The sequence below is a fragment of the Periplaneta americana genome, chromosome 14 (genome assembly GCF_040183065.1).
Source record: "Periplaneta americana isolate PAMFEO1 chromosome 14, P.americana_PAMFEO1_priV1, whole genome shotgun sequence".
Classification (NCBI taxonomy): Eukaryota; Metazoa; Arthropoda; class Insecta; order Blattodea; family Blattidae; genus Periplaneta; species Periplaneta americana.
Window position 1 is genome coordinate 90520381 of NC_091130.1, and position 15035 is coordinate 90535415.

Below are 15035 nucleotides of genomic sequence, written 5' to 3' on the forward strand. Positions count from 1 at the left end.
GATGTTCATTCATATATCCTGCCAATTTTTTACACGTTGCATCTGAAGAACTGACGATAGAAGCCAGACCTTTGTTGCATCTTGATTATCTGATTCCGAAATCTGTATTTGATTGCAGAGTCCATCAGAAATTTTAGATATAGCTCTGAGTTTAAGTACAAGTTATTTATTTTCAACCAGTCGCTTTAAGTTTGTTACAGCAGCACTGCCTTCACCATCTTCCAAATCAATCCAATGTTTGACTGCATTGAAATTGATGCCATGATATTTTCCTGCCTTCAGCCATTTCCCCCAGCAAGTTATTAGAGGAACTGGAGGTAGAACAAAATAATGTTCCTGCTTATTTTAGGCAGTCCAGCAATCTCTCCCTTCCAGCTGCAGTTTTCGCTAAAGCAACTTTAACAGCTGCAATGAATCCATCAGCAATTTGTAGTGAAAATCTAATCTCTTCAGCACAAAGATGCAATACGTGAGCCCAACATGTAGAATGTAAAAACTGAGGTGCAACTCTAGCCAGTGGCCTGCCAGCAGAAAGCATATATGGTGCACTGTCTGATATTAAAACAATAAAATTGTTTCTGTGAACACCAATAAGATCTAGTATATCAAGTATAAAATTTACTATAACATCGGCATTGCAGTGTTCAACAATTTTGGTTTTCACAAATCGGAGTTTTTCATTCACAACATCCAGTGGAGCAACAAGAACATTCACCACTTTACGATTCTTTATATCTGTTGTTTCATCAGCCATTAGATAGACAGAATTTCCCTTACATTTTGACTTAGGTAGTTTCCTGAAAGTCGTCTTCAGCACACTTTGCAAGATAACTTCTTAGAGTGGTTTCACTGGGAGCTGACTGCATACATGTAGCTGTTGCTATCCACTGACGAAATCGTTGGTTACGAAAGACATGCAATGGAATATCAGCAGAAGTGAATGCTTCCACAAGATCTTTCATATTATCCTTGGATTTTTCCATACGCTGCCATACTTGAGGTATCTCATTCGCATGTATGCTGCTAGGACCACCTGAAGTTCAACTCTGTCCATCACTCTGTTTCAGAGATCTACATGTTTCTGCACAATGGATTTTTTTTTTAAATTAATACACTCTGAACATAAGGTACACAAAAGTTTCCCCTTTTCAGGCACAAAATTGTTTGTAGGAAACTCGGGAACCCTTTGTATCGCAATTACAAATGTTTTCGGTATGCTGGTATCAAATAGATATGAACCCTTCTGATTCAGAGTGTGAACTGGCCATAAAACCGTTAAACTTGTACTTTGTAATGTTATTTTAATTGTTGTACTGGTTCTCGCAGAACTACAAATATAACCGTAGTTAAGGATTTAAAATAGATTATAGTTTGAAATTTCCATTGTTGAAAAAGCAGCTTCTCATTGTTAATGTATTTTTAATATTAATTGTTGGTCACAATTGTTATAAATAGTGCATTAAAGCAGGCAGTTCATTTTCCAAGAATTATGCTCTATCTTAAATATTATGTTTTTATGCTTTATTTTTTTAAAATTATGCTTTATTGTGTTTCTAACATTTGTTTCATTGAGACAGTAAGATATTATCGCCACGCACATTTGGCAGGTCTTTGAGTGGCCTTGTGCATAACATTCGGCAGGTCTTTGAAATTTAATTGTATTATTGTTTTCAATTTCTTATGTCACTACTCCAATCACTCGCCTCAATTTCAATATTGGAACCAATAAGCTGCTTCCATTATTAAATGACACCTACTTGTCTAATCCACGTGGACTAAAACCGAGGTTGCAATGTCTTGTGCTGAGGATGATTAAGGTATGTGATTAAAAATTATTATTAAAGAGTTATTATTAAGAGTTAAGAATGTCAACGTACTCGTATATGAAATAATAACAATAATAATAATAATAATAATAATAATAATAATAATAATAATAATAATAGCCATTTAACAATATAACAAACTAGTGCTTATTCTTATCGAGGAAGTAGACATGACAACGTGACGCTTAGAGTGAAATCTACAGAGCAACAATTGGTCGGCAAAATGATGTTTTAAAAGCACACCGGACGTTATTGTATGATGCCGACATGTTAAGCATGAGGCCGCGGCGATGATAACCAAAATTATGTTTGGGATAGCAACAATATGTCTAAAGTGCTGTTATGCTTTTTGGTTGCACTACTAATAACTCTGTCCTGATTGAACACACTCTGTCCTGGTTGAACACACTCTTGATTTCTGTCATCGAAACATTGGCTGTATGCGATTTGCTAGATTTCTGTTAAAAAAAGGCAAAATCATATTCACGTATGTGTGAGCATCAACAGTTGTCTCATAAAAAAAATAGGTCATATGATTTTTTGCTGGTCATGGTGCACCATACATCAATTTTCTCATCGTGGAGTGGCACTTTATGAATGATATTAGATTTTCAGAACACCAATAATAATGATTATTTTGTGAGTTTACATATCTATGGAGGTGGAACCAAGCCTCATCTGAGAAAAATATTAAATGTTGGTCTATATCTCCGTTATGTACTTTATTCAGAATCCAGTCACAAAATGTGTGTCTATGTCTTTAAGTTCATGTACCACAGTTTTCTTATGTAACTTCAACAATTTTGCTGCTCTTTGCTCAGTGTCTAAGAAAATCTCATATATTGAGAAAGGTGAGAAACGAACTTTTTAGAAGAATCTTCCACATAATGCTTAATGTTCCTTCAATGGGAATCCTACGCTGTTTGTTTGGTTCCTTAGCCCAAACACTTCCTGCTGTTTGAAATGTATTATAAAGAATCTGAATTACTGTACAACTAGAACTTCTATACCCAGGAATCTTTTTTCAAATCGACTTTGAACTTGTTGAGCCAACTCTGTTAACAAATATGCATCATAAATAAATACACATTGTTCAGTAGAAAAATATGTTGAGCCATAATACATTCTGTGGTTACATACACAACAAAGAAATAGTCAACTGCTAATAAAAGAACTGTCGAACTAGGCACCCTGGGGTTATTGACGTGACCTTGATTGCATGCCCATAGGTGGAAACCAGCTGTGTTTTTGATAATAGAACAAATATTGTATGCTAGTTCACACTTCAACAGCTCACCTAGTAGCATAAGTAAAATTCTGTGTATTAAATAGTCAAAGATGAGTCACATAACATAAATGTTTAACTACCTCTAATCTAAGATATGTTGTAAGTTAATTTATGAGCCATATACCGTTTGCTTACTTCTAAAAACCTTGTAACTGAGTAATTTATGTAATGGCTAGGTTATGATATGTAGATCATTGACCAAAAACAAAGAAAGTCATCTTCATTCCTGCTTCGCAGTAGTGTTCAAACTTCTGTGGAGCAGTGAAGGGTGGGACCTTTTTAAGATGTTGAGGTCCATTTCTTCAAGGTTGCAAAAAATACAGGCTGAAAATTGCAAGATTCTCAAATGATAGAAGTGTTTGGCCAGTATATCATGACCAATATTGAGATGGAAGGTAGCCACTGTTATTCTTCATGGTTCACATGGTGTGTTCTGGATTAGTGTCCTGCAATGTTCGAACATGAGAGAGGCAACCAAGACATTAAAAACTTCCTCTTATTTCATATAAAAAACTAATCATAAAACAAGTGCTAAAATTCTTAAGCGATTGAAACATGAGTGAAGGACAGTGAATATTTTTATAACAAGGTGGAACAAACACGATATGCCTCCTCCTGCAGAGCTAACATTGACGAATATCGAAATTCACCATACTCGACAAACTTGAAACAAATATAGTGCCTGTAATGCACGATGCTATTCTGGATAGCGTCTCCACTGCTTTTGGAATGTTCTGACATCTAAATCATACATGGATTCCTTTCTGGAAAACTGCTTCACATATTTCTTCTTAGGAATATATGGCACAGGTTTCTGGAGAGATATACATAGTTTAGTTCCTATTTTGGTTAGTGTGTCTGCCTGTTTGTTACCATAAATCTCAGTGTCCTGGGATCCACTGAAGAGCAACTGTTTCGCAAGTTTGTTTTAGGAACTTGAAGGTGTTCTAGCAATTCAGGATGTCCAGTGAGAGGAGGGGAGAGAGAATTTTTACTAATAGACTGAATGAGTGCTTTAGTCAGATAGGATAACAGCATTTATAAATTTATTTTGATGTAGAATGAGTTGACTTAATGCCACTTGTATGGCCTCTACTTCTCCATCAAATGCTGTCCAGTCATCCAACTGATATATAGAAGAACAGGTTGTTGAAGACGTCAGCCCCTACATTGGTACATTCTTCCATTTTTGAGCTGTCAGTACAATTATCTTCAGGATGTCTAACATTGATTGTTTCAAGACCTAATAGTCTTAAGTTGACTTTGTCTATGTGGCGTTTTGTAGTAGGTTGTTCTAATTCTATGGATAACCTGAAACTGTCCATTTCAGTGGGATTTTGTTGTTACATTAAATATAGTGAGAGCTGGTTATTGTCAATCTTTCTTTAATCTTTATAGCATGTTGGATAAATCCATTCTGTGTTTTGAGTTGTCCCTCTCAAATGCTATATGCCCTCCAATAATCATCCGAGCTTCTGATGAGTTTATTGTAAAGAAGAATGGTTTTTTCCTTGAGTGTTAACCTGAGAGGTTTCATGCCTGTTAACAGAAGCATACTGTAGATTAGTCTTGATTTTGAATTGTTACAAGTTTATTGAGTGAGTTTTCTTCGTGACTTCTTGACTTGTGGACCTATTAATTAAAAAACTGCTTGTTTATTTGCTATAATGTCAAAGGTTTTCAGAAACCAGTTCAGTCTTCTGTTGACCATTCTTTCCATGGTCTTAGCTAAGATAATAATTAAAGAGATACATCTGTAGTTCTGAAAGCAAGAGGGATTTTTACTTTTTTTGAGTATGGGTATGATAGTTTTTTGTTATTTAACGATGCTGTATCAACTACTCGGTTAATTTAGTGTTGATGGGAGCGCGGATAGTGAGATGGTATTTGGCAAGTTGAGGCCGAGAATTCGCCACAGATTACCTGACATTCGCCTTACAGTTGGAGAAAACCTCGGAAAAAGCCCAACCAGGTAATCAGCCCAAGCGGGAATCGAACTCACGCCTGAGTGTAACTCTGGATCGGCAGGCAAACACCTTAGCTGACTGAGCTTCGCAGGTGGCTGATATGATAATGGGATTGAAATAAACTTATAGGTATCTTGAAGAAAATTGGTATCGATTGGAAAGAGATGAGGCTATTCAGTAATTTTTATATGAAATAATGAGTCAAAGTCAGGATAGGAGAAGTAATATAAAAAAAGAAGTGGAATAGAGAGCGGAGTATGACAAGGATGTCCTTTATCACCTATCCTGTTCAACATCTACTTGGAGGATTTTGTGAAGAACTGTTTTCAGAACATGGAAGAGATGGCGGCAGGAGGAAGAAGAATAAAGTCCATAAGATTCGCTGATGATAAGGCAGAAGAGGAGACGATACTAAGGGATATACATTGAAGCTAAATAATAGCTGTGAGCAGTATGAGATGAAAATAAATCCAAACAAGACGAAGACCATAATTATCAGAGGAAAAATAAAGAGGATAAACATGTGAATTCGAACTGAGGCAGTAAAACAAGTGGATATCTTCAAATACTTGGAAATCAAAATGGGGACAGCAATGGCAAAGGACGCTTTTAATAGAAGCAGACCTCTGGAAAAAGAACTAAGGGAGAGACTAGTGAAGTGCTTTGTGTGGAGCATGCCAATGTATGGGGCAGAAACATGAAATCATTTGAAATGTGGATCTGGAGAAGAATGAAATGTGTGAAATAAACAGACAGGAAGAGAAAAAGAAATTGGTTGGATCACTGGTTAAGAAGAAACTGCCTACTGAAGGATACACTGGAAGGAATGGTGAATGGGAAAAAAGTTCGGAGCAAAGAAGGTATCAGATGATAGGTGACATTAAGGTATATAGATCGTATGCAGAGACTAAGAGGAAGGCAGAAAATAAGGAAAATTGGAGAATGCTGGGTTTGTAGTGAAAGATTTGCTCTTGGCAATAAAATTAAGAATGAATGAATAAAATGGCAGTGACTTTCTTCCACTGGGATGGGATGATGCCTGAGTTCCAGATTTTGTTGAACCACAGCAAGATTGTTATTTCTTCTCCTATATGTTCTATAAGTTCCTTATGAATTTTGTCTTCTCCAGGAGATTTCTTTATTTGGTAGTTCATTGATAGCTGTTAGCTTATTCGGAAAAGTCAGCATAAAAATTTTGTATTATAAGTTTCTATTTCTTATTCATGGTTTCCTCCTTGATCACTTTTTGACATTTTTCTGGCATATTAGACTTTCTTTTGTCTCTGAGAGTAGAATTTATCAAATGCATTCGCTATGTTGGAGTCTGAGGTAACTGTTTGATATCCAGAGTCTGTTTATACCCTACCTTAAATACTGTCACTACTGTCATGCATTTGTTACTTATACAATATAAAAACATTTGTATACTTAAGAAGTGTTATCAACAGACGTAGCCTATTTTGAAAATATACAGAGAATTCAACATTCGCGAAAAATAGGACTTAACGAGGTTTTAGAAGCCAACGATATGGCTGAAAACGATGTTACTATACATAACGTAAAATCACTTGTATATTTGAAAGTGGAAACAGTAGGAGGAGGAGGAAGAAGATGAAGATGATTCTTCTTTTTCTTCTTCTAGGGAAAGAGTTATTTCAATAAACCCTGATTTGCAATCTGTGATTTCATGAAGCTGTCTCTTGTTTATATTAATAAGAAAATTATAACAAGTCATCCAATTTCAGATGTAGATATATAAAAATCTTTTTCTGGACAGAAGCTAGAAATGTTATGTTTAAGAAGCATTCACATGATTATGTTTCGTATATCTCCTGAGTAACAGAGTACATGTAACTAAGTATGCCTGTGGAAAAATTTGCTATAATTATTCGAGTTCTGAATTACAATGAAACTTTGGTTTTATGTATGTTCAACGTCACAGCATTGTAGTCTAAGGCAGAGATGGCCAATGTAATATTCCTGGAGGGCCAAATTTAATTCAGAGAATTCCATTAGGGGCCAGATTATATTTTAAGTTTAGTTTTACCTATGCGGGAGGGAGGGGGGGAAGAAGTTCCCGTCATGCATGTAATTTAGTTTAAGGTCAGATTCATGGAAATTTATCATTACTCAACAGAAAATAGTAAGTTGATAGACAAAATGATTCCTCTTTCAGCAGAAAGAAGCATAAAAATCTTGTGGAACATAAATTGTTATAGTCCTTAAATAAATGAAATCCTTCTACACACGTTGCTAATAAGAACACTTTGTTTTCTGAATATGGGAAAATAGTGATTTAAAATCCACGTATAATTGTGAGCTTGCCACTCGAAGAATAGAGAGTTTTTGCCATAACGTGTTTCTTGTTACCATAAACTATAATGTCACGTGACTGAATATAGTAATTACAACAGTGGGCTTTGCCATAAAAATAGTTTTTGGCCAGGCATCTGTCAATGAATATGACAAAGACAAGAAAAACGGAAGAAACACATTTCGCATTTTATCACGTATTAAAATCTACAGTAATATACTTAACATGATTTTAAACATCACATTACATACTTTGGCAGCATTTGGGCACACTTTGTGTTTATCGTAGTTGCGAAAATCTATTATCTCTAATAATTATGCATGTTCACTCATGTCATAATTACATCTAATATACATAATGTGATAAGTTATGATCATTGTTGAATTGCCGTGAAGCTGTTTTGTTTCTTGCTTTGTATGTTACATTAATTTTGTTTTTAATGAAGGAAATATTTTGATTTTATATTTTAATACATTTATACTCAATTCCGTAAATTTTCAGTGTCAGAATTCCGTCATAGTTTGACAAGATGATCCATATGCTTTTTTATGGCTCGCAGGCAGAAAGGTTTTTCAGTTGCAGTCACTGTTTTCTCATGAGTATCTTTCCACATATTCAAGTTCTCATAGGGATTAGTTGCAATTATTTCATGCATTAATATTAAGTCATCATTCATGTTGAAACGTAGCCTTTCCTGCGCCATTCTGCTCACAATAAAGTTTCACGATCAAACAAATGGGCTTGTCGTATCATGATATGTGGTAATGATAATGTGACACATGTGTAGAACATTGATTATGTGACTTTACAGTTTACCATAAACGAAAACCAGTGTGGCCAGTGTGATATGATACCACAGTATCTGAAAGTCTGTTTCTGTTCTTAGATTTTACATGCATCAGCTATAAAACGCAGCTTCGCATATGTGCGTACTTGCGAAAAAAAGAACAAAATTAGAGAGCCCAGTTTTTCTGGTCGCAGCAATTTCTAAAAGTCAACTCCAGTAACCTGAGATGTGTTGATTGATGGATCACACTGAAGTTCACAAAACTCTAAATGCAGATGACCTAGCTGATATTCGATATCACAATGTACAGGATTATTGAATAAAGAAATATCAGGGCAAAAGTTTCGAAATCTTGAAAAGATTGGTCAAACTTTGAAGTCAACTCTTCATTAATTTAATTATATTTTTCAAACTCCATGTTTCCTTCGCCAAGACTTTTCGACAAGAAAAATGTAGCAGGTTATTTTTCTCTAATGCAGAACTAAATAATAAAAATTTTTATGGAAACTGTCAACAAAGGCGACCATTTGACTTACTGTCTGCTTCTTGCCCTGCAATTACAAATTTAGGACATTTAGATGTTGAGTGATATCAGCAAGAAAATCCAAGTTTCTCGAAGATTTAACGATTTCAATATTGTTCTGCAGTTCAACAGAATTCGAAACGTGTTCTCTTAGAAACTGGACTATTCCTGTAAACCTCAGATTCCACAGGCTGACAGTTGGCTATCACTGGTTTAAGGCATTATGCCTAAGATTTGTGTTACAGAATGCGCGCTGGGTCGAGTCCTCATGAGGAAGGAATTTTCTCATTAAATTTCGGCCAGTGTATGGGAATGATGCCCACTCAACATTGTGATGAATTTGAGGAGCTATGATAGGCAGTGAAATCTGGTTAAAGACCAGTTATAACAGCTGGCGAGGATCATTGTGCTAATCACACAATACCTCTGTTTCGGTTCGATGATTGTTCGCCTCTGCTGAGTCATGTGGACGTAAGGCTAGCAGCCGACTGGTTGGCCTTCATGAGCTGTTGCACTACGAATTCATTTTTTGTTCGGTTTTATGTCCTTTGATTCTCAGAGCTAACGTGTTTTTCTTTTCCCCCCAGAATTCACACTACAAATTTATAACATGTACCAGAATGGTGTATGTGTTAAATGTTCCTTAAATTTATGTTCGTCATTTTCGCATTCTTAATGAATATACATTCTAATTTGAAAGTCTTCCTGGTAGAATCTCCTTTGATTTTGCAATAATTTTCATCCATGACTGGTTTAGAGAAATCAATCAATGTGATGTATACTGTTCTGATTATGAGAATGAATTTAGCCAATAAAATAACTGTTGGAAGCAAGGAAACCATATTGGGCTACATGATGACGTAAAACAGGGGTTTTAATGTATTAAGAAACCTGTAAATATAAGCCATAATTTAATTAAATTTCATTCATACCTGAGCACGTTGCTGCTGCTGTTGCGCCTGTGAGACTTGCACAGCTGTAACTCCCGCAACTGTAGCTATGCCCATGGCTGTTCCTGTGGTTACAGCAACTGAAACTTTCTGATTTCCTTGCCCAATAGTTGACTGACTCTGTAGAGCTTTCAGCTGATGGTCTCGTAACAAAAGTCGCTGTTGGTGCAGATGCTGCTGTCTTATTTGATGCTGCTTGTAGAGCTGAATCTGTGCAGGGTTAAGCGCCTTACCTCCTGTTGTCACAGTACCTGCTGTTACTCCTGGACATACCGAGAGATAATGAATTACTGAAACAATTATTATTTATGGAGCCTAGCACTGTCAATAAAGAAATGATAGCTCACAGAGAATAAGTCCTGAAATCTTAGAGCTTAAATCTATTGGGGCCTAAGAAAGAATGGGTGGTGTGAATAGAATTTATTCATTCTGCAGTAATATTCTCCTCAAACGGACACTGACCAACATTTTTCAATTGAGAGCAAACACCACAACTTAGACGTGTCTAAAAATATGTTGTTGTCAACTAATGTAGAGTTCTTGGCAATAAATCCATTAAGTTAGAGGAAAGGGCTAGACATTGCTGAAGGTGATTTTGATGTATTTCTTCCTGAAGACTGCACAATCGACAAAAGTATGAAGAAATATTCCATTTTCTTCAAGTGTTTTGACAAACAGTCATGCCATGTGAGTAATCGAAAGGATGCACCTGCACTTTTCCTTGGATACTCAGGAATTATATTTTAATGTCCCAGTATAATTAATGCTAGGGCCTGGTACCGGTCTGTGGCCCGGTGGTTGAGAAACACTGTCTTAGATCATGTGACCGATGTATGGTATGTCATCTCCTTAAACCATATAATATGTAAATTACCAGTAAGTCAAGTAACTTGTGTTATGGAATAGTAACGAACACCTTCAGTGTGCAACCATAAAACTAAAGCATACCTTATTACAGTGCATAATAAATGGGCTCATTTATGTACTGTGATCTATTAGATTAAGAGAGAATCAACTATAAACATTAACATTATTTGCAACATGATGAAGTAAATCAATTTTTGTGAAACACATGAAATATGTAATGAGAAGGTATGTGTCATCTTCTTAAGACTCATTTTTATACATACTGCAAAAATATGTGCAACTCATTAAAGGAATTATGGGACTACAAATTTTAATACTATTTAAAGAAAGAAACTATGGAGGATACATAATACATCGAATGGTATTTTTTTTGCTTCGTTATTTAACGATGCTGTATCAACTACTGGGTTATTTAGTATTAATGGAATTGGTAATAGCAAGATGGTATTTAGCGAGATGAGGCTGAGGATTTGCCATAGATTTCCTAACATTTGCCTTACAATTGGTAAAACCTCGGAAAAAACCCAACCAGGTAATCAGTCCAAGTGGGAATCGAACCCATGCCCGAGCGCAACTTCAGATCAGCAGGTAAACATGCTACCATCTGAGCTACGGTAGTGCTTTATCTATATGTGATATATTTAGGGAAGATCACAATGAAACTGCTTCCCAACTGATTAAGAAAATGTTTTGAAATAATAAGAAAAAAGATATACTGATGATGGTAATGGCAGAAATAATTAATATTGTAAATACAGTGTGACCATGTTAACATTCAATCATGGGAGGGGAGGTAAGAGCGCGACGAGCAGAGTGGTTGGGGGCGACCTGAGTTGGCAAGGAATGAAGTTAAGTACAGTTAAGTTTGCAGTACTGTAAAATAGCGCAACACATTTACTAAAACTGAACAGTTATCTTCAAGTTACTACTACGTCTGCTGATGATGAGCAATGAATAATGCTGTTTATGTCAATAATAATAATAATAATAATAATAATAATAATAATAATAATAATAATAATAATAATTTCATACCTTATTAAGCCTAATGTATATTTAGGCTGGAAGCAGATGATTCGCTATCAAAATCGGAGTCACTCTCGGAATCCAACCCACCAAGATTAATGAGAAGTTGCTCAATTTCGTCATCCATCAAATGATCGAGTTCCCAATAAGCACTTTCAAGTCGTTTTACATGAGTCACAGCGTTTTTCTACTTGTCTACTGTTACACTTAACACCGCTTGTATTGTGCGATTTCTTATTTTAGCTGAACTCTGATCCACATTATGATTTGCAGTTCTCCAGATGTACTCGACAGCATTTAGATAGCAATAATACAGAGGTAATCTTACAGTTTCATGTCCATACATTTCGAAAATAGAGTCTACGTGGTACTTAGGTGGTGGGCATCAAACCTGCACAAGGTCCACTGATTCTACCTTCGCCATGTTGGCTTCGTAAGCAACATTATGTCTGTCCAGCCTAGCTTTAATTTTTACTTTTCTCAACGCCATTGTTGGTGGTTTATCATACTGCATTGAGTGATATGGAGCATTATCCAAAACAATGAGACAGTTTGGCGGGAGATTGGCAATGAGCATTTCTCGGATCCACTTTGAAAAATTATCAAAATTCAATTCATCGTGGGAATCGCCACTCTTAGTCTTCGATTTGAAGATTGGAAATGGTCCAGAAACAAACCCTTCTTCACTGTCAGCATGAACAATTATCCAGCATTGTCCGATACTTTCATTCTTTAACACACCATCCGTTGTATTGTCTTGCCAACATTTGCTCACAGTATAAGTAGGGTGAATCCATGTCTCATCCAGAAATATCACTGTTTTCTTGTTCTCACCCGCATTGTCATTGTTCTTTATTTCAAGATATTTTGTCCTCAATTTAACAATATCACTCCTTTCCATTAGAAGTAATCTTCCTTTCTTTTTCTTCTTCTTCTGACATACAGCTCTTATAGTTTAGCTAAAGCCTCCTTTAAAACATAATAGAACCGGGTAACATCATTGCTCTAAGGAATAATGTAAGTTCATACTCATTAGAATTCGTACTGTTACAGGAAGCATAATTTCTCTTTATGTACCGGTATTAGAGCATATTTTTCACTTTTTTAAGGGCATATTATTCAGTGGATTTTTAGGGCATGAACTTCCAGGCCCTAGTAATAAGAAAATAGATGAAATTGTGTGGCGAGTGGTTAAAGAAAAATAATTTAATTAATTTAAGATTTAATTATTTTTAATATTAAAACTGCCTTACCCTTTGTTGTTACTGTTGTAACCACGGTCTGAGACTGGGATACAAGATTTCCCGTTGCAAATCGCTGGACTTGTCCAGAAGTAAGATTAGCTACTGACACAACAGCTGGCGAGCTGGCCATTGTCCTTACTTGTCCTGCTGCAGCTACCATATCCTGCAATTAAAACAAAATTATTCAATTGTCCAGAACTCTCAGCCTCAATATTCAACCTTGCTGTGCATATTACTGATATATATATATATATATATATATATGGTGACGACTATGTACATATTCGGCCATGTTGAAAATCAGCAGATCAGGTTATGGTTTTAGTTCTTCAGGTTAAGAGTCATGTGAGAAGTTGATAATCTATCTACGTAAAAAGAATATTACTTGAAAGATTACACAAAAATGAATGTAATTGTATAACGACATAACAATAACAAATGGCCAAACAAAATTAATGTCATAAATTAGAATACGGAATTTGTGGGATGGGATAACTAATACGAAATTAAAGAACTGGTTACAGAATAGAAGATAACAAGAAGAAAGGGGCGAGAATCGCAAGTTCTTTGCCATGCTTGCTGGACATTTTGCCATTTTTTTTAACAATTGCCTTGTTATGAAGAAAGTGAAAGGACAAACTAAAGTGAAGTATATCTTTCGTCATTTCAGTTGTGTAGCATTTCATTTGTACTTGCTAAAAATTCCTGACATCTTAAAGAAAATCAGACCAACAAAGAAATATTCATGAGCTGTTTAAATGAAGTTATCCACTACTGGAACATGAATGACTGAAATTTGGTTCAACAGTGAAGTTTATTCTTGTTGTTTTTATGTACTTCTATATGCATACTGAAATTATAATAAATCAGGAATTATGTATCAAAACATGCACTATATTAAACATTTGATTTTATTTTAATTGTTTAAAATTGAACGACTCATTGCGTGAATTTGTATCTCTAAAATGTTATTTAGGGGTTGGAAGGATCTGGTTCAGCACGAATTTTGTTTCTTCCATCCTTGATATTTCGTGATAGGTCGATGAATGTGGAATAATAGAATCTGCATCTCCATCTCACTATAAGCAGCTCCAACGGGTGGTATTAATAAAGATGAGGAAGATGAGTTTGCTTCAAATTTTGTGAGCTTCCTCCTTTTCCTATTAATAAAGTTGAGGAAAATGAGCTTGCTCACCAAGAGTTTCCTCCACCTTTGAGCAAGGAGTCATCACGTAATAGTTTCCTTACATTACTTATTAATAAAACGGAGTTTTGCTTCTTGCTTTGAAGCATTTGCTTCAAAAAACCTGAGGTACCTATTTCGGTAACTCAAGCTTGTGGAGTGAAGCTGTTGTATCGAAATGGCTGAGTTTCATGAATATTCAATGGCCTCAAAAGTTGTATAAGAAGCACAGAGATTCACTTTCGAGAGATAAAAAAACTTTGTATTGATTTAATCAAGAAAATGTGGATTGTTTAACCGACTCTTAGGTGACACAAACCAAACCAGAGGCAGTGCATTTAAATATTTCCTTAACAATTTACAGAGGCTAGTGCTGTTGAAACAATCACTGGTGGCATTAAAGAAACACAAAGAGTATTATAAGGAAAAGCGTGCAAGGCTCTCTGAAAACTACTATCAAATCACAGCTGATAACATACGGAATGTCGAATACCTCTTTATTTACAACTTACACACAAATGTAAATTACATGAAATTATTAGTTCAAGTATTATGGATTGGAATGAAATGGAATTTCGGGAGATGGGCACTATGACCCAGCACTGCGAGCTATCAAGATCTATTGCGCTAACCCTCAAGCTAGGCACATTCCCAAACTCACACCGGCTGACTACACTAAGGTTCACTATGTATCCAGGTTTAGAGCAGGCAACTCCACTCATCCTTTGGCCAGCCCCCTCTTTACATCACTAGCCAGCATTCGAGGAATGCTATGGAATAATGACTGAATGGAGTAATGTTGACAGAATGAAGTAAATTCATAATCAGGGGAAACTGAAGAACTCTGAGAAACCCAACTGCAACCTTGTCCGCCACAAGTGTCACTATGGATTTTTCAATTAAAGATCCCATACGAACCCGGACCACCCGAATGTCTGACCACCCAATCACCGCAGACGTCCCTATTACATCTTACAGAAAACGGTTAATAATAATAATAATAATAATAATAATAATAATAATAATAATAATAATAATAATAATAATGATGATGACCCTG

General features: G+C 35.7%; 1 protein-coding gene across 5 annotated transcripts in view; it reads right to left on the reverse strand.

Moving 5' to 3' along the window:
* dom (domino helicase) overlaps window positions 1-15035 on the reverse strand; it is a 689640-nt gene that overhangs the window by 69523 nt on the left and 605082 nt on the right. For all 5 annotated transcript variants that reach the window (XM_069845730.1, XM_069845733.1, XM_069845731.1 and 2 more), the window contains 2 exons: window positions 12802-12955; window positions 9638-9918 (listed from right to left, as the gene is read on the reverse strand). In XM_069845730.1, coding sequence (XP_069701831.1) covers window positions 9638-9918; window positions 12802-12955 — 435 coding nt within the window. The remainder of the gene's footprint in view (window positions 1-9637; window positions 9919-12801; window positions 12956-15035) is intronic.